The 23,758-nt window shown below is 38.5% G+C and overlaps 1 protein-coding gene across 1 annotated transcript; it reads right to left on the minus strand.

Moving 5' to 3' along the window:
- Positions 1 to 1,264: 1,264 nt before the first annotated feature.
- Positions 1,265 to 10,761, minus strand: LOC129174705 (uncharacterized). The gene is made up of 5 exons (XM_054766496.1): positions 10,620 to 10,761; positions 2,668 to 2,793; positions 2,279 to 2,476; positions 1,740 to 1,865; positions 1,265 to 1,548 (listed from the first exon to the last, which is right to left on the minus strand). Exons 1-5 carry the CDS (start codon positions 10,666 to 10,668, stop codon positions 1,265 to 1,267), a joined length of 783 nt encoding a protein of 260 aa, XP_054622471.1. The 5' UTR covers positions 10,669 to 10,761.
- Positions 10,762 to 23,758: the final 12,997 nt, after the last annotated feature.

Below are 23,758 nucleotides of genomic sequence, written 5' to 3' on the forward strand. Positions count from 1 at the left end.
CGTCACTGATGATGGAAAGATGGACGGAGCATTAGCACGTCACGGATGCTGGAAAGATGGGACGTAGCATTAGCATGTCATGGATGCTGGAAAGATGGGACATAGCATTAGCATGTCACGGATGCTGGAAAGATGGCATGTCACAGATGCTGGAAAGATGGGATGTAGCATCAGCACGTCACTGATGCTGGAAAGATGGGATGTAGCATTAGCATGTCACTGATCTTGGAAAGATGGCACGTAGCATAAGCATGTCACTGATGTTAGAAAAATGGACATAGCATTAGCACGTCACTGATGATGGAAAGATGGACGGAGCATTAGCACGTCACGGATGCTGGAAAGATGGCACGTAGCATTTCCATGTCACGGATGCTGGAAAGATGGGACATGGCATTAGCACGTCACGGATGCTGGAAAGATGGCACATAGCATTAGCACGTCACGGATGCTGGAAAGATGGGACGTAGCATTAGCATGTCACGGATGCTGAAAAAATGTTACGTAGCATTAGCACGTCACGGATGCTGGAAAGATGGACATACCATTAGCACGTCACAGAGCTTTAGCATGTCACGGATGCTGGAAAGATTGCATGTAGCATTAGCATGTCACCGATGCTGGAAAGATGGCATGTTTCATTTAGGCTAAAGAGAAAAAGGCCCCACTCCATCAAATGTGCTGCAATGTGAGTTTATTGATGAAAATGATGTTTTCCAGTCATTAAAGTCATCTTGTTCATTTCCTTCTCATGTTGCCTTTTTCATTGTACAACCATGCATTCATTGTACAATCATGCATTCATTGTACAATCATGCATTCATGACGTTTAACAACTCGTTCATTTGCACATCACAGCTTTTTTTTCTTTTTCTTTTTATTTTCCAACCACTTCAACTTTCTTCTGACATTTTCTTCCGGTCCAACAATTTCTTGTGCCCCCCCCAATTTGATGACACTTTTCCAATGAATGACACTTTGCTCATATTAAGACCTTCATGGGCCCCGGGGCCGCACATGCGACACTCCCGAGTGTAACAGCAAGGGAGGGGCTGGTCATGTGGGGGGGTGCAAACATCACATCAGGTCAGGTTGATGGAAAGTTGCTTTGTTGGATTATTTCTTTTCTTTTTTTAGCCTTTTCATGTGAAAGAGGAAAAAGGGGGGGGAGGGGGGGGGTGCATGGGGGGGTTAACCCAGTACCACCAACACAATCACGCTGATGGCTGGGGGGGGGGGGGGGGGGGGGGGGCTGCATGGGGGGTTAGCCCAGTACCACCAACACAATCACGCTGATGGCCAAGACCAAAGGCAGGCCCAAAGCACCAGCCAGCCCCCCCCCACCACTGATGAGGTTTGGGTCGATGGCTTTCAGGCAGTCTTTGGGGTCGTTGCTGGAGGGGCTGCAAGCTGCCTTGATGGCCTCCACCTTCTTCCATGCATCAGCATCCTCGCCCACGTCCAGCCACTTGTTGCATCCATCAGTGTTACAGCACTTAGTGTTAGCATCATCTTTACAACCAGCCTTGCAGCCCACCTGGTAGGCGCCTGTAGAGGTCATACAAGGACACGGGGTGAGTGGTGGTCGTGTTCACAAAGACATGAATGAGGAAGGTGATGTGATCATGTCTATGTGTTGTACGTCTATGATGTATGTATGATATGTAGTGTATATGCTCTAGGTGTTGTATTCTATGTAGATCATGGCTGACATCTGCAACACCTTTCAGCTTGCTTACCTGACACTTTAGTGATGGAGCACTGATCTCCTGCTGCACATGGGGTGAGGGTACATTGAGCACTCCAGTCCCAGCTGGTGAAGTAGGACGCTCCAAGGGGACCTGAGCATGAATAGCATCTGGGAGCTGAGAATAAAAGGCAGGATGAACACATGAGGTCAGCATGAACACATGGGTGGTGTCAACAAGCCATGCCATAACAGGTCCAAGTCATGTTCTAGTCAGCACATAGAAAGCAGCAGCAGTCTGCATTGAGGAGCTGTTAGCCTAGCATGCTACAATAGGACCACTTTTACTACCTTTCTATTGCCTGAATGAAATGATGTCATCACATCAACTTAGCACTTTTCCCTAAAAGCACAACTCCATGTCAGCTTTAAAAGGTCAACATTTGACCTTGAAGCTGCTAAGATGAAGGTGTCATCAGACTGTCTTCATCTTCATCACTTATTGTTTGCTTGCCTTCTTAGGCCTTTTTCCTAAAACAATGGCCGTCAAAGACCCACCACGCAGCCCCCCCACCACTGGTCTGCTCTTACTCTTGGTCTTGATGGCATCCAGGCACTGTTTGACATCATTGTTGGCCTTGGTGCATGCTGTGCTGACAGCAGCCTGTTGGGTTGCATCATCAGCCACGTCCAGCCAGTTGTTGCATCCATCAGAGTCACAGCACTTAGTGTTATCATCATCTTTACAATCAGGATTGCATTCCATCTTATAGGAGACCTTGTCTGCACCTGTAGAGGTCAGACAAGGACACGGGGTGAGTGGTGGTCGTGTTCACAAAGACATGAATGAGGAAGGTGATGTGATCATGTCTATGTGCTGTACGTCTATGATGTATGTATGATATGTAGTGTATATGCTCTAGGTGTTGTATTCTATGTAGATCATGGCTGACACCTGCAACACCTTTCAGCTTGCTTACTCTGATCTTTGGTGATGAAGCACTGATCTCCTTCTGCACATTTGGTGAGGGTACATTTAGTACTCCAGTCCCAGCGGGTGAAGTAGGACGCTCCAAGGTTACATTGATAGCACTTGATAGCTGAGCCTAAAAGGCAGGATGAACACATAAAAATATAACATGTTTATGTTGTTATATAGTTAATAATAATAATAATATAGCATGTTTATGTTGTTATATAGTTAATAATAATATAACATGTTTATGTTGTTATATAGTTAATAATAATAATAATATAACATGTTTATGTTGTTATATAGTTCATAATAATAATAATAATATAACATGTTTATGTTGTTATATAGTTAATAATAATAATAAAACATGTTTATGTTGTTATATAGTTCATAATAATAATATAGCATGTTTATGTTGTTATATAGTTAATAATAATAATAATATAGCATGTTTATGTTGTTATATAGTTCATAATAATAATTAACATGTTTATGTTGTTATATAGTTAATAATAATAATATAACATGTTTATGTTGTTATATAGTTCATAATAATAATAATATAACATGTTTATGTTGTTATATAGTTAATAATAATAATAATATAGCATGTTTATGTTGTTATATAGTTAATAATAATAATATAACATGTTTATGTTGTTATATAGTTAATAATAATAATATAACATGTTTATGTTGTTATATAGTTCATAATAATAATAATATAACATGTTTATGTTGTTATATAGTTCATAATAATAATAATAATATAACATGTTTATGTTGTTATATAGTTAATAATAATAATAAAACATGTTTATGTTGTTATATAGTTCATAATAATAATAATATAGCATGTTTATGTTGTTATATAGTTAATAATAATAATAATATAGCATGTTTATGTTGTTATATAGTTCATAATAATAATTAACATGTTTATGTTGTTATATAGTTAATAATAATAATATAACATGTTTATGTTGTTATATAGTTCATAATAATAATAATATAACATGTTTATGTTGTTATATAGTTCATAATAATAATAATAATATAACATGTTTATGTTGTTATATAGTTAATAATAATAATATAACATTTTTATGTTGTTATATAGTTCATAATAATAATAATATAGCATGTTTATGTTGTTATATAGTTAATAATAATAATAATATAGCATGTTTATGTTGTTATATAGTTAATAATAATAATAATTTTAGCATGTTTATGTTGTTATATAGTTAATAATAATATATAGTTAATAATAATAATAATAATATAGCATGTTTATGTTGTAGTTCATAATAATAATAATAATATAACATGTTTATGTTGTTATATAGTTAATAATAATAATATAACATGTTTATGTTGTTATATAGTTCATAATAATAATAATATAGCATGTTTATGTTGTTATATAGTTAATAATAATAATAATATAGCATGTTTATGTTGTTATATAGTTAATAATAATAATAATATAGCATGTTTATGTTGTTATATAGTTCATAATAATAATTAACATGTTTATGTTGTTATATAGTTAATAATAATAATAATATAGCATGTTTATGTTGTTATATAGTTCATAATAATAATTAACATGTTTATGTTGTTATATAGTTAATAATAATATATAGTTAATAATAATAATAATAATATAGCATGTTTATGTTGTTATAGTTCATAATAATAATAATAATATAACATGTTTATGTTGTTATATAGTTAATAATAATAATATAACATGTTTATGTTGTTATATAGTTCATAATAATAATAATATAGCATGTTTATGTTGTTATATAGTTAATAATAATAATAATATAGCATGTTTATGTTGTTATATAGTTCATAATAATAATTAACATGTTTATGTTGTTATATAGTTAATAATAATAATAATATAGCATGTTTATGTTGTTATATAGTTCATAATAATAATTAACATGTTTATGTTGTTATATAGTTAATAATAATATATAGTTAATAATAATAATAATAATATAGCATGTTTATGTTGTTATAGTTCATAATAATAATAATAATATAACATGTTTATGTTGTTATATAGTTAATAATAATAATATAACATGTTTATGTTGTTATATAGTTAATAATAATAATAATATAGCATGTTTATGTTGTTATATAGTTCATAATAATAATTAACATGTTTATGTTGTTATATAGTTAATAATAATAATAATATAGCATGTTTATGTTGTTATATAGTTCATAATAATAATTAACATGTTTATGTTGTTATATAGTTAATAATAATAATATAACATGTTTATGTTGTTATATAGTTCATAATAATAATAATAATATAACATTTTTATGTTGTTATATAGTTCATAATAATAATAATATAGCATGTTTATGTTGTTATATAGTTAATAATAATAATAATAATATAGCATGTTTATGTTGTTATATAGTTAATAATAATAATAATTTTAGCATGTTTATGTTGTTATATAGTTCATAATAATATATAGTTAATAATAATAATAATAATATAGCATGTTTATGTTGTTATATAGTTCATAATAATAATAATATAACATGTTTATGTTGTTATATAGTTAATAATAATAATATAACATGTTTATGTTGTTATATAGTTCATAATAATAATAATATAACATGTTTATGTTGTTATATAGTTCATAATAATAATAATAATATAACATGTTTATGTTGTTATATAGTTAATAATAATAATAATATAACATGTTTATGTTGTTATATAGTTCATAATAATGATAATATAACATGTTTATGTTGTTATATAGTTCATAATAATAATAATAATATAACATGTTTATGTTGTTATATAGTTCATAATAATAATAATATAGCATGTTTATGTTGTTATATAGTTAATAATAATAACAATTTTAGCATGTTTATGTTGTTATATAGTTCATAATAATATATAGTTAATAATAATAATAATAATATAGCATGTTTATGTTGTTATATAGTTCATAATAATATATAGTTAATAATAATAATAATAATATAGCATGTTTATGTTGTTATATAGTTCATAATAATAATAATATAACATGTTTATGTTGTTATATAGTTCATAATAATAATAATATAACATGTTTATGTTGTTATATAGTTCATAATAATAATATGTTGTTATATAGTTCATAATAATAATAATATAACATGTTTATGTTGTTATATAGTTAATAATAATAATAATATAACATGTTTATGTTGTTATATAGTTCATAATAATAATAATATAGCATGTTTATGTTGTTATATAGTTCATAATAATAATTGTTATATAGTTCATAATAATAATATAACATGTTTATGTTATTATATAGTTAATAATAATAATTGTTATATAGTTAATAAGAATAATAATATAGCATGTTTATGTTGTTATATAGTTAATAATAATAATAATATAACATGTTTATGTTGTTATATAGTTAATAATAATAATTGTTATATAGTTAATAAGAATAATAATATAGCATGTTTATGTTGTTATATAGTTAATAATAATAATAATATAACATGTTTATGTTGTTATATAGTTAATAATAATAATTGTTATATAGTTAATAATAATAATTGTTATATAGTTCATAATAATAATATAGCATGTTTATGTTGTTATATAGTTAATAATAATAATAATATAACATGTTTATGTTGTTATATAGTTCATAATAATAATAATATAACATGTTTATGTTATTATATAGTTAATAATAATAATTGTTATATAGTTCATAATAATAATAATATAACATGTTTATGTTGTTATATAGTTCATAATAATAATAATATCACATGTTTATGTTGTTATATAGTTAATAATAATAATAATATAACATGTTTATGTTGTTATATAGTTCATAATAATAATAATATAACATGTTTATGTTGTTAAATAGTTAATAATAATAATAATATAACATGTTTATGTTATTATATAGTTAATAATAATAATTGTTATATAGTTCATAATAATAATAATATAACATGTTTATGTTGTTATATAGTTCATAATAATAATAATATAGCATGTTTATGTTGTTATATAGTTAATAATAATAATAATTTTAGCATGTTTATGTTGTTATATAGTTAATAATAATAATAATATAACAGGTTTATGTTGTTATATAGTTAATAATAATAATATAACATGTTTATGTTGTTATATAGTTCATAATAATAATAATATAACATGTTTATGTTGTTATATAGTTAATAATAATAATATAACATGTTTATGTTGTTATATAGTTCATAATAATAATAATATAGCATGTTTATGTTGTTATATAGTTAATAATAATAATAATTTTAGCATGTTTATGTTGTTATATAGTTAATAATAATATATAGTTAATAATAATAATAATAATATAGCATGTTTATGTTGTTATATAGTTCATAATAATATATAGTTAATAATAATAATAATAATATAGCATGTTTATGTTGTTATATAGTTCATAATAATAATAATATAACATGTTTATGTTGTTATATAGTTAATAATAATAATAATATAACATGTTTATGTTGTTATATAGTTCATAATAATAATAATATAACATGTTTATGTTGTTATATAGTTAATAATAATAATAATAATATAGCATGTTTATGTTGTTATATAGTTAATAATAATAATTGTTATATAGTTAATAAGAATAATAATATAGCATGTTTATGTTGTTATATAGTTAATAATAATAATAATATAACATGTTTATGTTATTATATAGTTAATAATAATAATTGTTATATAGTTAATAAGAATAATAATATAGCATGTTTATGTTGTTATATAGTTAATAATAATAATAATATAACATGTTTATGTTGTTATATAGTTAATAATAATATAACATGTTTATGTTGTTATATAGTTAATAATAATAATAATATAGCATGTTTATGTTGTTATATAGTTAATAATAATAATTGTTATATAGTTAATAAGAATAATAATATAGCATGTTTATGTTGTTATATAGTTAATAATAATAATAATATAACATGTTTATGTTATTATATAGTTAATAATAATAATTGTTATATAGTTAATAAGAATAATAATATAGCATGTTTATGTTGTTATATAGTTAATAATAATAATAATATAACATGTTTATGTTGTTATATAGTTAATAATAATAATAATTTTAGCATGTTTATGTTGTTATATAGTTAATAATAATAATAATAATATAACATGTTTATGTTGTTATATAATTAATAATAATAATAATATAACAGGTTTATGTTGTTATATAGTTAATAATAATAATATAACATGTTTATGTTGTTATATAGTTCATAATAATAATAATATAACATGTTTATGTTGTTATATAGTTAATAATAATAATATAACATGTTTATGTTGTTATATAGTTCATAATAATAATAATATAGCATGTTTATGTTGTTATATAGTTAATAATAATAATAATTTTAGCATGTTTATGTTGTTATATAGTTAATAATAATATATAGTTAATAATAATAATAATAATATAGCATGTTTATGTTGTTATATAGTTCATAATAATATATAGTTAATAATAATAATAATAATATAGCATGTTTATGTTGTTATATAGTTCATAATAATAATAATATAACATGTTTATGTTGTTATATAGTTAATAATAATAATAATATAACATGTTTATGTTGTTATATAGTTCATAATAATAATAATATAACATGTTTATGTTGTTATATAGTTAATAATAATAATAATAATATAGCATGTTTATGTTGTTATATAGTTAATAATAATAATTGTTATATAGTTAATAAGAATAATAATATAGCATGTTTATGTTGTTATATAGTTAATAATAATAATAATATAACATGTTTATGTTATTATATAGTTAATAATAATAATTGTTATATAGTTAATAAGAATAATAATATAGCATGTTTATGTTGTTATATAGTTAATAATAATAATAATATAACATGTTTATGTTGTTATATAGTTAATAATAATATAACATGTTTATGTTGTTATATAGTTAATAATAATAATAATATAGCATGTTTATGTTGTTATATAGTTAATAATAATAATTGTTATATAGTTAATAAGAATAATAATATAGCATGTTTATGTTGTTATATAGTTAATAATAATAATAATATAACATGTTTATGTTATTATATAGTTAATAATAATAATTGTTATATAGTTAATAAGAATAATAATATAGCATGTTTATGTTGTTATATAGTTAATAATAATAATAATATAACATGTTTATGTTGTTATATAGTTAATAATAATAATCCACCAGTTCAAGATGATGACATGGCTGTTTGACGTGTGTGCTAACAGGAAGTGTGCTAGCATGAATTACCTCGATACAAATGTACATTTTAGCACTCAACAAGTCATCAAACTTACCTTCATGCATTCCCACATAGATTTAAACTTTTTGTTTCTTTTGGTGACCAGTTTGTGCCGTTATTATACGGAGGAGCAATACAACAACATCTTCATCAACGACGACAAGTTATCCATCATACACATAAACAGCAGAAGCTTGTCTGCTAACTTTACTAATATTCAACAATATTTGAATCAATTCAAAGAGCCTTTCAAAGTAAAAGCAATCTCAGAAACTTGGATTAATGCTAACAAAGGAATGGACTTCGAGCTGGAAGGATATGAAATGATGAGTGCAAACAGGAACAATGCAAATGGAGGAGGTGTGGCCGTATACGTGGACAAACATCTGAACTACAAAATGGTAAAGAATATGTCATTTGTCGTTGATAACATTTTAGAATGTATAACAATGGAAATCTGTAAAGAAAAAAGCAAACATGTGTTATTTAGTTGTGTGTACAGAACTCCAAAGTCAAAGATTGGAATGTTTGAGGATTGGATTAAGACAACGTTTACAGACATACAGGAGGTCAAAAAACTATTTTCATATGTGGAGACTTCAATATTGACCTTTTGAACCCACATAAGTACAAGGAAATAGACGACTTTATAGACACAATGTATAGTTTGCGTTTATATCCTAAAATCATTAGACCAAGTAGAATACCAGAGCACTGTGCCCCCCCCATCCATAATATATTCACCAATGACTTGGATAACAACACCATCAGTGGCCTCAGTCATCATCTGCCAGTCTTCATATTTACAAGGAACATTACAACCATTATTTTGTAAATATTGGACCAAAACTGGAAGAAGAAATTCCAAAACAAGACCCAATTGATGAAGGGAATGATATCATTGATAGGAATCTTAATTCCATGTTTCTCACTGCTGGAACCAAAAAGGAGATCACTGATATTGTTAACCATTTTAAGGCTAAAACATCAACTGATTGTCATGGAATGGAAATGGAAACAATAAAAAGGGTCATCAATGAGATCAAAGACCCGTTAACATAGATTAGTAACTTATCTTTTCAGACTGGAATATTTCCAAGCAAAATGAGAACAGCCAAGGTGGTTGCAATCTTTAAAAAAGGAGACAAACACCAATTTACAAACTATCAACCAGTTTCCTTGTTACCACAATTCTCTCCAATGATGGAGAAGCTATTCAACAACAAACGTATGAATGACAATGAACGAGTGTGAAAGGATGATTGATGAGATGTTTTCCATCGCAACCTTCATGTTCAAATCAACCAAAGCAAAGAAGACAGCAGCAGTAGAGATAAAGTTAGCACACCCACAATGGACAAGCGTCAGGTGCCAGAACCACTTTTCACAATAAATCATGGAAATGGTTTGTCGGGTACCAAGTGCCCACGGCCCGGTACCGAGGGTTGTGGATCACTGCAATAGAGCATTAGCACTCATCCAAGGTGACTATGATCTGATGGATTCTTTTGGACGAGTCTTACTGACATTGAAAGGACGTCTTGGTCTTACCCATGGCACAGCAGGTGGCCAGCTGCACCAGCAGAAGGATCATTCTCATCTTGTCCGCTGAAGAGTCGTCTCAGAACCAAACGGGCTGGAAGATGGAAGGATGGTTGGATGATCGGTCGTGAAGAACGGAGATGTCGGTCTCTTCCAGGCGAGATGTCGAGTGAGTGTCTGACGGTGACGTCCCTTTTATAGGCTTCATCGTCCCACATCATTTCCAGCAACGCCACGTGATGCCATCACAAGGCAGCCGAGTGCTTTGAGTGCTGAGATGCTCTTTGAAGGCTTCTTGGCCACCAGCACACAAATAAAAACTCCTTTGCTTTTCTCACAAAGACAAAGAAACGCTGGACAAGCACGGTTATAAAACGGACAAAACGGATCAAGGACGAATCCACCCGTCCTTCCTTTATTGGCTTTTCACATTAAAAGCAAACAAAGAAAAACAAAAAAAGAGAGACAAGAGACAAGGACAACAGCAGCAACAACAACAATAGTGACAGAACAACAGAAACATACAGAACGACATCAGCAAACAAATGTCTGTGACAACTATCATGACGAACAGGGACATAAGGACAAACAATATCAACAACCACAATGACGAAGCTGTCAATGACAATCACACATAATAGTAGTCATGAAATGATGAACTATGATAGTGATCACAATGACAATACCGCATTGAAACAGTCACACATAATTGTAGTAATGAAATGATTATCCATGATAGTGAACAGAATGAAAAGTACTGTAATGCACATCATTGTAAAAAAAAAAACAAATATATATATATATATATATTTATATATATATATATATATATATATATATATATATATATATATATACACAGTATATATAGTCATACTGCTGATATCATCGTCGCTGTAATAAAACCAACAACATAACAACACCCTGGTTAACTCAGTGAGTAATGTGGGGAAGTACGTATGTACTGTGAGTGTGCATATGTACAGGTATCTCTGTATGTGAGGAAGACTTCATATATATGTAAAGGTGCAGAGATGTGTGGGCGTGTAATTGTCACTGAGAATGCATGAAAGGAAAGGGGCCGCCTTCACCTCCCAGAGAGCCCCGCCCCAAATAGCCAGGCCGGACCCCGGCCGCCAGAAGGTCACCAGGCCCATAGGGGTAGGCAGCACAAAGATCAGCGCCCCAAGAGCCAGCCCAGAGGGCCCCCCCCCCGGGAAGACCAGCAAGGGGCCGAAGAGAGGTAATCCCAGCCAAGGACAGGGCGCCAGCGGGCCGGCGGACTGCCAACCCCTGAGACCAGCGAGAGATCACACCCCACAAAGGCAGACGGGTACCGGGGGCCACAAACCGGCAGGCCCAGAGACGCCTCCACAACCGGAAAGAAGCCCGCCCGCGCCGGAAGCGCCAATTCCCGCCCACCGCCCCCCCACACCACCAGGGAGCGGAGCCCGGCCCGCCCCGGGCCAACCCCCGCCCGACCCCCGACACAGGGCCGCCCCGCCAAGGGATGCAGGAGGCACACCCTCCACCCACCTGGCGGAGGCACGGGCAGCAGAGATGTATCACCCAGCACCCGACCCCACGGCGCAAACCCCTGTATGCCCCCCCCCCAAAAAAAAATTAATAACTAAAATAAATAAATAAATAAAAGTGCACACATGCACGCACATACAGTACACACGCACGCACATACACACTCCTACGCACATACACACCCCTACGCCCCTACGCGCACGCTCATATACACACCTACTTACTCAAGCGCGCGCGCACACACACACACACACACACAGTGGTCGACTGCCCGACACCCGGAAGCCCCACCCTATCCCCCGTTGGTAACCCAAGGAGCAGCGGAGCCGGGGACCCCGGGGTCCCAGACATACGATCCAGAACCCAGGCGCGGAGAGCACGGACCGCCGGGGAGCAGGAAGACACCAGGCCACACTCTCCCAACGGCAGGACGCCGCCAGCAAGGCAGACAGGGGAGCCAGCGAGGAGGGAAGCGGGAAACTGAGCAGGCAGGCGGGAAAACGGGCGAGCAGCCAGGCGAACCACCACAAAGCGCCAACCGACACCCCAGCAAACCCCGAAGAGGGAGCGGGAGCACCACACCCCAAGCCGCAGGGAGGCCAAGCACCAGAGCCGAGAAGGCGAGACCAGCAGCAGACCAGCCGACGGCCCCCACAAACCACCAGAAGCCAGACCAGCCACACGCCACCAGAGCCGACAGCGCACCACCCGCGCACCGGAGCCCCACCCCCGACAAGCCCACAGACAGACCGGGGGAGGTGAGGACACAGACAGCGGCCTGGCAGAGCACAAAGCGCAACGGCGACAAACGCCCAAGCGCCCGGCAGAGCACAACCCCCCCCAGTGGGCCCGGCCCCAGGGCACCCTCCCCCCACCCCCACCCCGCCACCCAGGCCCACAGTACCCGCAAGCATGACCAGGCCCCAACCCACCAGCTGGCCCGGCGCCCCAGCAGCCGCCACAGCGCAGCAACCACCAGCCGCCACGGCGGCACACGGGCCACCCGCAGCACCGGCACCATCCCCCGGAGACCGCCGAACCCGCCCCAAGAGTGCAGAGGCGCCCGCAGCACGTGTCAGTCCAGGGGAAGCACCGCAAGCCGCCCCCCCGGCGCAAGCCCCGGCATCAACAGGCCCCAGTGGGCCACCCCAGGGAAGGGCAGGCGAACCAGACAAGGGCACCCCACAGGCCAGGCCGCCCCGGGCGAGCCACCGCGACGGCCAGGCCCCCGGCCACACCGCCGACCCTGGCGGGCAGACGCCGAGGTGCACGAGGCACCCCAATCCAGCCCGCCCCACCCGTGTATGTGATAAGGTGTGATTGTGTCTATAATGCAATTAAATAAATAAATAAATAAATAAAATAAAATAAAAGAGGATGGTGTATCTGTGTGCATGTATATGGGGTGTATGTGGATGATAGCTAATGGTGCAATTCAAATCGGGGGACAGCTGCCGCTCGGCGGGCCCCTCACCTGACCAGCCCCCCCAAACCCTAAGTGTCTACTCTGCGATTAAAATTGGGGGGCAACAGGTCAGTGGCACGGCAGGAGCAAAGGAGCCCCACAAGGCAGCTCCCCTCCCCAATCACGCCCGACCATAGGCCACCCCCCAAAGTCCTATATATATGTGAGGTGGTGCAGTGGCACAGGAAGGACGGGGGCCCCACACCCCAACGCCGCCCAAACCGAGCAGGGGGGGACCAAGGACACATGGCCGACCGGCCGCCCACCACAGCCCAGGCTCGGGCGAGCCACAGGCCGCAGGACACACCACAGGCCCTACCCGGCCCGCCAGGATGCCCAGTCCGGCCCACCCAACCCCCCAGAGGCGATACCCCCAGCACCCCCCAACACCGGAGCCCCACCGGAGGTAGCGTCCGCAGCGCCACCCTCAAACCGCCAAACACCACGGACCAGCCACACTCCCCAAGGCAGATCCGACCGCCACCAGGACAGCGGGAACCACGCCCACGCGCCCCCCGCATACCACCGCCACGCCGCAGACCGGCCACCGCCCCACCCCCCACCCATCCACCAACACGCCAAGGGAGAAACCCTGGAGGGAGGGAGACAACCGCCGGCCCGGAAGCAAGGGACCAGCCAGACACCAGCAGGCAGCAGGGACCGCCCGCCAGCCCCACGCCAGCCCCACCCCCAAGCCCCCGGCCAAAGCCACCCCCCGACCGCCCCACCCCGGAGCAAGCATCCCCCCGCCGATCCCGGGAAGCACCACGCAGATGGACACCACGCCGCCCGCTCCCACGCCGGACGGCCCCACGCGGCAGCCGAGCAGGAGGGCCCAGGGCAGACCCCGCCCCACCCCCAGAGGCAAAGGAGGCGAGGGAGAGCCAGCGCCACCAGCCGCACACGGGCCCCCCCAGCAGCAGTAGGCGCCCGGCACCCGCAGGATGCAGCACCCCGCCCACCCACCACCCCGGAGGTCAACCAACGCCGCCTCTTGGGCGGCCCCCACGACCCCGCTCCCGCCCCATCACCCGACCCGGACGCCTCCCCACCCCCACCTACCAGCCCCCCCAGGCAGGCAGCCCAGCAAAGAAGACCCGGGACACCAAGCCCGCCACCGCCCGCCCCCGAGGTACCAGGCCCACCCAGCGACCAGGACCACACCCCATGCCAGATGAACGAGACCCCCAGGGGCAGAGACAGATGCCCTCACCCCCTAGAGAGTCAGGTCTGGGAATTAATTATTGGTGCCCATATAAACTGAAATTCTGACATTTGTTCTTTAGATTCAGCAGACATTCTCTCCATAGCTATATGATCTAACAAAAGATTTTTGTAAAGAGCTATGTTCACTTTCTTCCTTGATTTCCAATTGATGAGAATGGTTTTCTTGGCGATGCTTAATGCGGTGATGAGAAGCTGTGTTTGGTTTGTTTCTACATCAATTGTGGAGAGATCGCCCAGCAGGCATAGTAAAGGGGAGGTAGGAATGGAGAACCCAAGTGCCAAAGATAGGTCCTCACACACTCCGTGCCAAAATTTTTTAATGGGAGCACAGGTCCACATGGAGTGTAAGTAGTCATCTATTCTATGGTCTGAGCAGTGTGTACAGATGTCAGTTAAGCCCATTCTAAACATTCTATGTCCTGTGTAGTGTACTCTATGAAGGATTTTAAACTGAATCAGCTGTAGGTTGGGATTATTGATTAACCGGGTAACATTAAGACATATTTGCTTCCAGAATTCAGGGTCACAGCTTGTAGATAAATCTGAGCTCCATTTGGAGATTGGTACTCCGATTGTGTTGTCATTTTTTGAAAGTAGAATATATAATTTAGATAATGTTTTAGGGACAGATATTTTTAAAAATTGGTCAATAGTGGTATTGCTTTCCCATGATATGCTCCTGAAACTTGCTTTAATTATGGATTTAATTTGTATGTATTCAAGAAATTTGTTATGATTTATTCCATACTGTGTAACAAGGTCGTTAAATGAGATAAAGTTGTTTCCTATAATTATATTTTTCATACAACTTATTCCTTTTTTGTGCCATGTTGGGAAATTTAATGGTTTCTTTTTAAGCAAGATGTCAGGATTATTCCAGACGGGAGTGTATTGGCAAGGAGTGAGCAAGAATTTTGTTATTTTTAAAAATTCCCACCAAGCTGTCAGAGTGTTGCTTATATTTATACTTTTAAAACAACTATTTTTCCGGAGGATTTACAAATTGGGATTTCATGGCTAAGTGATTGTTCGATGTCTAGCCATAAATAATCCAATGGGTTAGGTTTGATCCCTTTTAAGATATACTGTAACCTGTTTGCAAGGAAGTAGTTGGAGAAGTTTGGGAGTTCTAAGCCCCCATATTCTTTAGATTTTTGTTACGTTTTGAGACTTATTCGTGCTGGCTTATTTTTCCAAAGAAATTTATTTATATATGAGTCTAATGACTTGAACCAAATTATAGATGGTTTGGTGGGGATTATGGAAAATAGATAATTAACCTTTGGTAAAATCATCATTTTCACGGTGGATACTCTGCCTGTAAGTGAGATGGGCAAGGTTCTCCAACGTGCAAGATCATCCTCTATTGACTTCAATAGTGGAGTATAATTCAAGCGGCTCAGGTCTGACAGGTTGGAGGAAATGTTAATACCCAAATACTTAATGTTCCCTGAACACAGTGGTATAGAGGGGGTGCTCTGGAAACCAAAGTTAATGGGCAGTACTGTGGATTTAGACCAGTTAATGGAGTAATCTGAGAAGGTGCTATAATTGTTAATGAGTGAGATAGATTGGTGAAGTGAAGAATGTGAATTATCTAGGAAGAGTAATACATCATCAGCATAAAGGCTTATTTTATGATGAACATTTGTGGTGTGGATCCCTTTAATACTGTCACGCTCTACGGTGACATATCATTTGCTTTCATTAAGTTTATTTCTAGATTCAGTTACTGCTGTGCTTTCTGTGTCACTCAGATGCTGGTCCTCCTGAGATGGGCGGAGCTGCCTGATGAGCACAGCTGTATCTCATTTTCTCGGCTACTTAATCCCTGTGGCTGCGTCTGGAAGACGTGGGATTATTCCTCGCGTTGGACTGTACCTGTGACACCCTTTTGTCTTCCTAGACATTGTTTTTGTGCATGTTCGAATTTCCGCCTGCTCATCTGGCAACCCGCACGCATCTCAGGTATTTTGTGTTTCCTTACCTGCCTCACTCCTTTTATCGCGGTGCCCTTGGACTCTAGTTGGCACCGTTGCTTTTTGTTCTTTTTAGTTGTACTGACTTGTGTTAGAATAAAGATTTTTTCCGTACCTGGAGTTGTCTTGCTGCTGCATCTTGGGATCCTACACCAGACTCCTCCCAACAAGCCTGACAAATACTTTATATTAATAGTTATATAATATTTATATGTTGTCGAATTGCAGCTGCAAGAGGTTCGATAAAGATAGCAAATAGTGAGGGAGAGAGTGGACACCCTTGCCTAGTACCTCTTTGTAAAGTAAATTCTGGAGAGATGTGATTGTTGGTCCGAACAGAGGCCTTCGGGGTGTTATATAGTATTTTAATCCATGTTCTAAATGAATCTCCAAAGCCAAATTTTTGTAGTGTTGCAAAGAGAAATTTCCAGTTTACTCTGTCAAATGCTTTTTCAGCATCTAATGAGACAATTGTGGTTTCTAAATTATGGATGATAGAGTCATCAATCAGATTGATTAGACGGCGTACGTTGCTAGTTGAGTTTCTCCCCTTGATAAATCCTGATTGATCAGGGTGTATTATATGAGGGATAACTTTTTCCAGCCTTATAGCTAACGCTTTGCATATTATTTTAAGATCTGCATTAATCAGTGAAATTGGACGATAACTGGAAGGTAGTGTTGGGTCCTTATCCGGTTTCAGCAGGAGACTGATTGTAGCTGAGTTCATGCTTGGAGGCAAGCATGAACTGTCTTTAATTTCCAAAACCATTCTAAGAAATATTGGAGATAGTAATGACCAGAATGTTTTATAAAACTCGGCAGGGAAACCGTCAGGTCTTGGTGCTTTCTTATTCAGTAACCGGTGTAGAGCGTTATGGAGTTCTATTAATGAAATGGGCACATCTAAGTTGGTCACCTGTTCGTCATTTAATTTTGGTAATTCTATGGTGTTGAGAATTGTTTCCATATCTGGGAGAGATGGTTTAATCTGAGGTGTATATAGATTTTTATAAAAGCTCCTAAAAATGTAATTAATTTCCTCCGGGAGGTGAGTGATGTGACCTCCTGAGTTTCTAATGGAGGAGATAGAGCTTTTTTCTTTATTGACTTTTAGTTGGTTAGCTAAGTATTTTCCGTGTTTATTGCCATGCTCAAACTTTTCCAAACGTAGTCTCTGCAGTTGGAACTGAATTTTCTTGTCAGTAATTTCTTTTAAGTCTAGTTTCAGTTTCCTTAGGTTACTTAGGATATGCTCATCTTGTGAGTCAGCATGAGCGGTTTCGAGGAGTTGGATTTTTTTCTCCAACTCTGATTCTAGTAATCTCTCTTTCTTTGTCTTATATGATGAATATGAAATGTTTTTTCCACCCATTACTGCTTTTGCTGCCTCCCACAGAATACTAGCCGAGACACCGGGTTGGTCATTGAATTCTAAAAACATTGTCCACTCTCTTTCAAAGTATTTTAGGAAGTCTGAGTCTTTTAGTAATGATGTATTTAATCTCCAGCATCTAGTAGGAGCGCTCGTAGTTTGGTTAGTGAGAAAAAGAGAGACTGGGGCGTGGTCACTAATGGTGATAGGGTGTATGTGAATGTTTGAAATGTCTGATATGATTGAGTTGCTTGTCAAAAAGTAGTCAATACGAGAGTAGGTGTGGTGCACTGGTGAGAAATAAGTATATTCCCTGTGAGTAGGGTGATAAGAGCGCCAAGCATCACAAAGACCAAAATCATTCATGTATTTCTTCAGTATCGATGTTGATTGAGACTCACGATGTCTCCCAGCTGGGCTTGACCTGTCCACTTCTGGGTTAAATACTAAGTTGAGGTCCCCTCCCAAGATCATATTTGTATCCAAATGTGTAGAGAGAGAAGAAAAGAAGGCGTGAAAGAAGGAGGGGTGGTCAACATTCGGACCATATATGTTGGCAATGCAGAAATGTACATTATCAACAGATATGTTCATGATTATATATCTCCCTTCTGTGTCTGGAATAGTGTTGTGGAGTGTAAAATTCACCCTCCTGTTCATTAAAATAGCTACCCCTCTCTGTTTGGAGTTGTAACTTGCTAAATATGTGTGTGGGAACTGTGGTGAGTGAAGTGTATGGACAGCTGACTTGGACATGTGAGTCTCTTGTAATAAGACAATGTCTGCTTGGGTGTTCTTCAAATGGTGAAACATTTTTTGTCTTTTTTCTATCGACCCAACTCCCCTGACATTCCAAGTGACAAACTGTAGTGAGTTCATCCTAGACTAGCTTTAGTAATGTGTGTGTGAACAAGATCAAAAGTGAAGTATGTGTACCTGGAAGTAAAAATCATGGGAGTATATACAGTACATTTAAATGTATGCTTAATTTGTACATAGGCAAAGTGTAACATAGTAATCCTGAATGAACTAAGCCAACTAAAGTGAGGACGTGATGTGGGTTTATGCATAAGTGAGATGAGCGTGCTTGTGAGTAGTTGTGATATCCATATCAATAGTAGAATATGATGTGTATGTGTAGGAGAATGCGTGCACGTGTGTGTATTTGAGTGAATAGCTTGAATTTGGTTGGGTTTGGACTTTGAGGGTGTATGATGTCACTGTGAAGAGATGCTGATGAAGGAGACAGCTGGCAGACAAGAGGATATGTGACAATATGAGGAGGGGAGACAACGTGAGACAGAGGGGGGAATAGAAGAGGAAGAAAGAGAAGAAGAAAAAAAGGACAAAAAAGAAGAAAGGCTGTGCATACATACAGTGGGATAGAGAGAGAAAAAAAAACGGGGGGGAGGGGTAAAGTGGGAGCAGACAGTAACATGCAAATGCTACAAGTGTGTGCGCTGCGAGATAGAAAGAAAAGTTACCTGGTTGAGATAGATCATTAGTTACCATATCAATACAGCCACGGTGTTACTTCCCGGTCGCGGTAAAGTTGTCCATTAACGAAGAGTTTATCCACCGTGATGACAGCCCGGCATCCCTCGTCGATGAACTTCCTCCGAACAGGGAATAGGCGTCGGCGCCTGTCGAGGATTTCTCGGGGGAATTGATCGTTGACGCTGAAGTCCGTCCCCTTCAGCTCCCGACCTCGGCCCTTCACCTGTTCCTTCTGCTTGAAATGTTCAAATTTCGCCACGATGGGTCTCGGCCTACGGTTCTCTGGCTTCTTGGCTCCCAAGCGGTGAACGCGGTGAAAAGTGATGTTTTGGATGGCGTCCGCTGGGAGTTTGATTTGTTGCTCCATGAAGGCCCTCACCGCTTCTTCCGGGTCCTCCTCAGATTTTTCGGGAATTCCCGCGAAGACCAGATTGTCCCTCATGCTCCGGGCCTGGAGGTCTAAAATCGTCTCCTTCATGGTCTTGTTTTCTTGGACGAGTTGTGAAACTCCGTCGGTGAGGGACTTCACCGACTCGCGGAGGGTGGCGTTCTCCGTAACCAAGGAGACGATCTGGTTTTGGCTGAATTCCAGAGATTCACGGATGGCCTGGAATTCTTTGTGAAGTACCTCGACGAGAGTGAGGCGGCCGTCCAGGCAAATCAGCCTCTTGTCGATGGACTCAAGGATGTCTCTGATGTCAGTGCCTGGCGGAGATATACCTCCAGGTGAGTCTTCCGGACGGCTCCGTTTGGGGTTTGGTGTCTTCGGTGATTTTCCCATAACTACACGTTCGAAGCACCCGTCGATGTACTCCTCCAGATCTTCCAGTTTGGGTTGGTTAGGCGTCTAAGGTGTTTAATTTGCTGGTTTTGTGTCAAGATACTTTGCGGATGTTTTAATAGTTGATTGTTTGTCTTTTTTTTTTCCAGAGCGCTATGTTCCGCTTGTCTGTATTCCGCGCGTCACGCACACTCTCGCGAGATTACAGCATCACGTCACGTCACGTCTTCTTCTTCTTCTTCTTCTTTTCCTTTCGGCTTTTTTCAAGAGACTCAAACTAAACAACAAAAACAGAACAAATTGTTTTTCCAATTTCCAGCACGGTAGCAAAAGGGACAAAAGGGGTCACGGACGACTCGGCGTGTGACTCGTTTATCGGTGTTTGACATGAAAGCCCAAAGTGAAAAAGAAGCGCTCCTATTTTCCATCCGTGTTTTCAGAGCAAACACAAAGAAGGAAGAAGAAAGGTTTGTTCCAAAGTTGGATGTTTGCTAGTTGGATTGTTCTTCCTGTCCAATTCTAATGTTTCATTCTATGCGATGCAACTACAAACATGACTTGCTTCATCAAAGACGTTAGCGTCCATGTGGTCGAGAAGCCAAGTCATTGATTGTTGACGTGAATGTGGAAGACAAATGCCATGAGATCAATCATCCACATGTCAGCACATGAACTCATCCATCCATCCACAGCTGGACTGCAATCATTGACAATGGAAGGAAACCTGCACGTTCACAACAATCATTTCCACTTCCCTTTCCAAATGATGCTCATGGAAGACATTGGAAACGTGCTGACCGTGTTCCATAAACACATCACCACCTCCTTTTTACCGTTGGATGTCACCAGGACATGAATTCGTTGCTTGTCGTGTGAGCACATGAATGCTGACATTGTGAAATGGGATGAAACCAACAAAACTGGGATGAAACGTTGGTCTACTCTCCAGCGTGTGTGTGTGTGTTTCAGTGCTGATTGGCCTCTAACCAATCAGACGGCACATGACGGGCTGGGCCGCATCAGAACCAAAATAATCCACTTTGAAATGGATCTCTTCCAAAACATCCAAAAAGGCCGACGTGGCTGAGAAGAATGTCCTGAAAGAAGAAATGAGTCATAAAAAGATGAAATATTCCATTTAGTTGGAGATTCCATTCAAACGGGAGACATTTGAACCATGAATGTTTGCAGGATCAGAAGTCCTCACGATCACATCAAACATCCACACGAGAAGATACAAGTCAACACCAGGAAACACGTAGCTCAATAAGCTAGCAGTGGCAAAGATCAACAGTAGCTCAATAAGCGAGCAGTGTAAAGGTCACCAGTAGCTCAATAAGCTAGCAGTGTCAGAGGTCACCAGTAGCTCAATAAGCTAGCAGTGTAAAGGTCACCAGTAGCTCAATAAGCTAAGTGTCAGAGGTCACCAATAGCTCAATAAGCTAGCAGTGACAAAGATCAACAGTAGCTCAATAAGCTAGCAGTGTAAAGGTCACCAGTAGCTCAATAAGCTAAGTGTCAGAGGTCACCAGTAGCTCAATAAGGTAGCAGTGGCAAAGATCAATAGTAGCTCAATAAGCTAGCAGTGTCAGAGGTCACCAGTAGCTCAATAAGCTAAGTGTCAGTGGTCACCAGTAGCTCAATAAGCTAAGTGTCAGAGGTCACCAGTAGCTCAATAAGGTAGCAGTGGCAAAGATCAACAGTAGCTCAATAAGCTAGCAGTGTAAAGGTCACCAGTAGCTCAATAAGGTAGCAGTGGCAAAGATCAACAGTAGCTCAATAAGCTAGCAGTGTACAGGTCACCAGTAGCTCAATAAGCTAGCAGTGGCAAAGATCAACAGTAGCTCAATAAGCTAGCAGTGTCAGAGGTCACCAGTAGCTCAATAAGCTAAATGTCAGAGGTCACCAGTAGCTCAATAGGCTAGCAGTGTAAAGGTCACCAGTAGCTCAATAAGCTAGCAGTGTCAGAGGTCACCAGTAGCTCAATAAGCTAGCAGTGTAAAGGTCACCAGTAGCTCAATAAGCTAGCAGTGTCAGAGGTCACCAGTAGCTCAATAAGCGAGCAGTGTAAAGGTCACCAGTAGCTCAATAATCTAGCAGTGTCAGAGGTCACCAGTAGCTCAATAAGCTAACAGTGTCAGAGGTCACCGGTAGCTCAATAATCTAGCAGTGTCAGAGGTCACCAGTAGCTCAATAAGCTAACAGTGTCAGAGGTCACCGGTAGCTCAATAAGCTAGCAGTGTAAAGGTCATGAGTAGCTCAATAAGCTAGCAGTGGCAAAGGTCACCGGTAGCTCAATAAGATAGCAGTGTAAAGGTCATCAGTAGCTCAATAAGCTAGCAGTGGCAAAGATCAACAGTAGCTCAATAAGCTAGCAGTGTCAGAGGTCACCAGTAGCTCAATAAGCTAGCAGTGGCAAAGGTCACAAGTAGCTCAATAAGCTAGCAGTGTGAAGGTCATGAGTATGTAATGTAGCCCCAAGAGGACACAAGCCAGTGTCTTAGTGTCTTATTGTGGCGGTCCCAAGCCCAGATAAATACAGAGGGTTGTGTCAGGAAGGGCATCCGACGTAAAACTTTTGCCAAATCAAACATGCGAATCAAGTCTATGACTTCTATACCGGATCGGTCGAGGCCCGGGTTAACAACGACCGCCATCGGTGCTGTTGACCTGCAGGGTGCCGGTGGAAATTGGACTACTGTTGGTGGAAGAAGGAGAGGAGGAAAGTGTGTCCGTAGGAAGAGAGAGAAGAGGAACGCCAAGAGTATGGGACTGAGAGTTGGGACGTTGAATGTTGGAACTATGACAGGAAAAGGTAGAGAGTTGGTCGACATGATGCAGAGAAGGAAGGTAGACATACTGTGTGTCTAGGAGACCAGGTGGAAAGGTAGCAAGGCTAGGAGTTTAGGAGCAGGGTTCAAGTTGTTCTATCATGGTGTAGATAGGAAGAGAAACGGAGTAGGAGTTATCTTGAAGGAGGACTTTGTTAGGAATGTCGTGGAGGTAAAAAGAGTGTCAGATTGAGTGATGGGTCTCAAGCTAGAAATGGAAGGTGTGATGGTCGATGTTGTTAGTGGGTATGCTCCACAGGTAGGATGTGAGCTGGAGGAGAAGGAGACATTCTGGTTGGACTTGGATGAAGTGATGCAGAGCATACCTAGAAGAGAGAAAGTTGTCATTGGTGCAGACTTCAATGGACATGTTGGTGCAGGAAACAGAGGGGATGAGGAGGCCATGGGCAGGTTTGGTATCCAGGAGAGGAATGCAGAAGGAGAGATGGTGGTTGAC

This window comes from Dunckerocampus dactyliophorus, unplaced genomic scaffold (genome assembly GCF_027744805.1).
Source record: "Dunckerocampus dactyliophorus isolate RoL2022-P2 unplaced genomic scaffold, RoL_Ddac_1.1 HiC_scaffold_22, whole genome shotgun sequence".
Lineage (NCBI taxonomy): Eukaryota > Metazoa > Chordata > Actinopteri > Syngnathiformes > Syngnathidae > Dunckerocampus > Dunckerocampus dactyliophorus.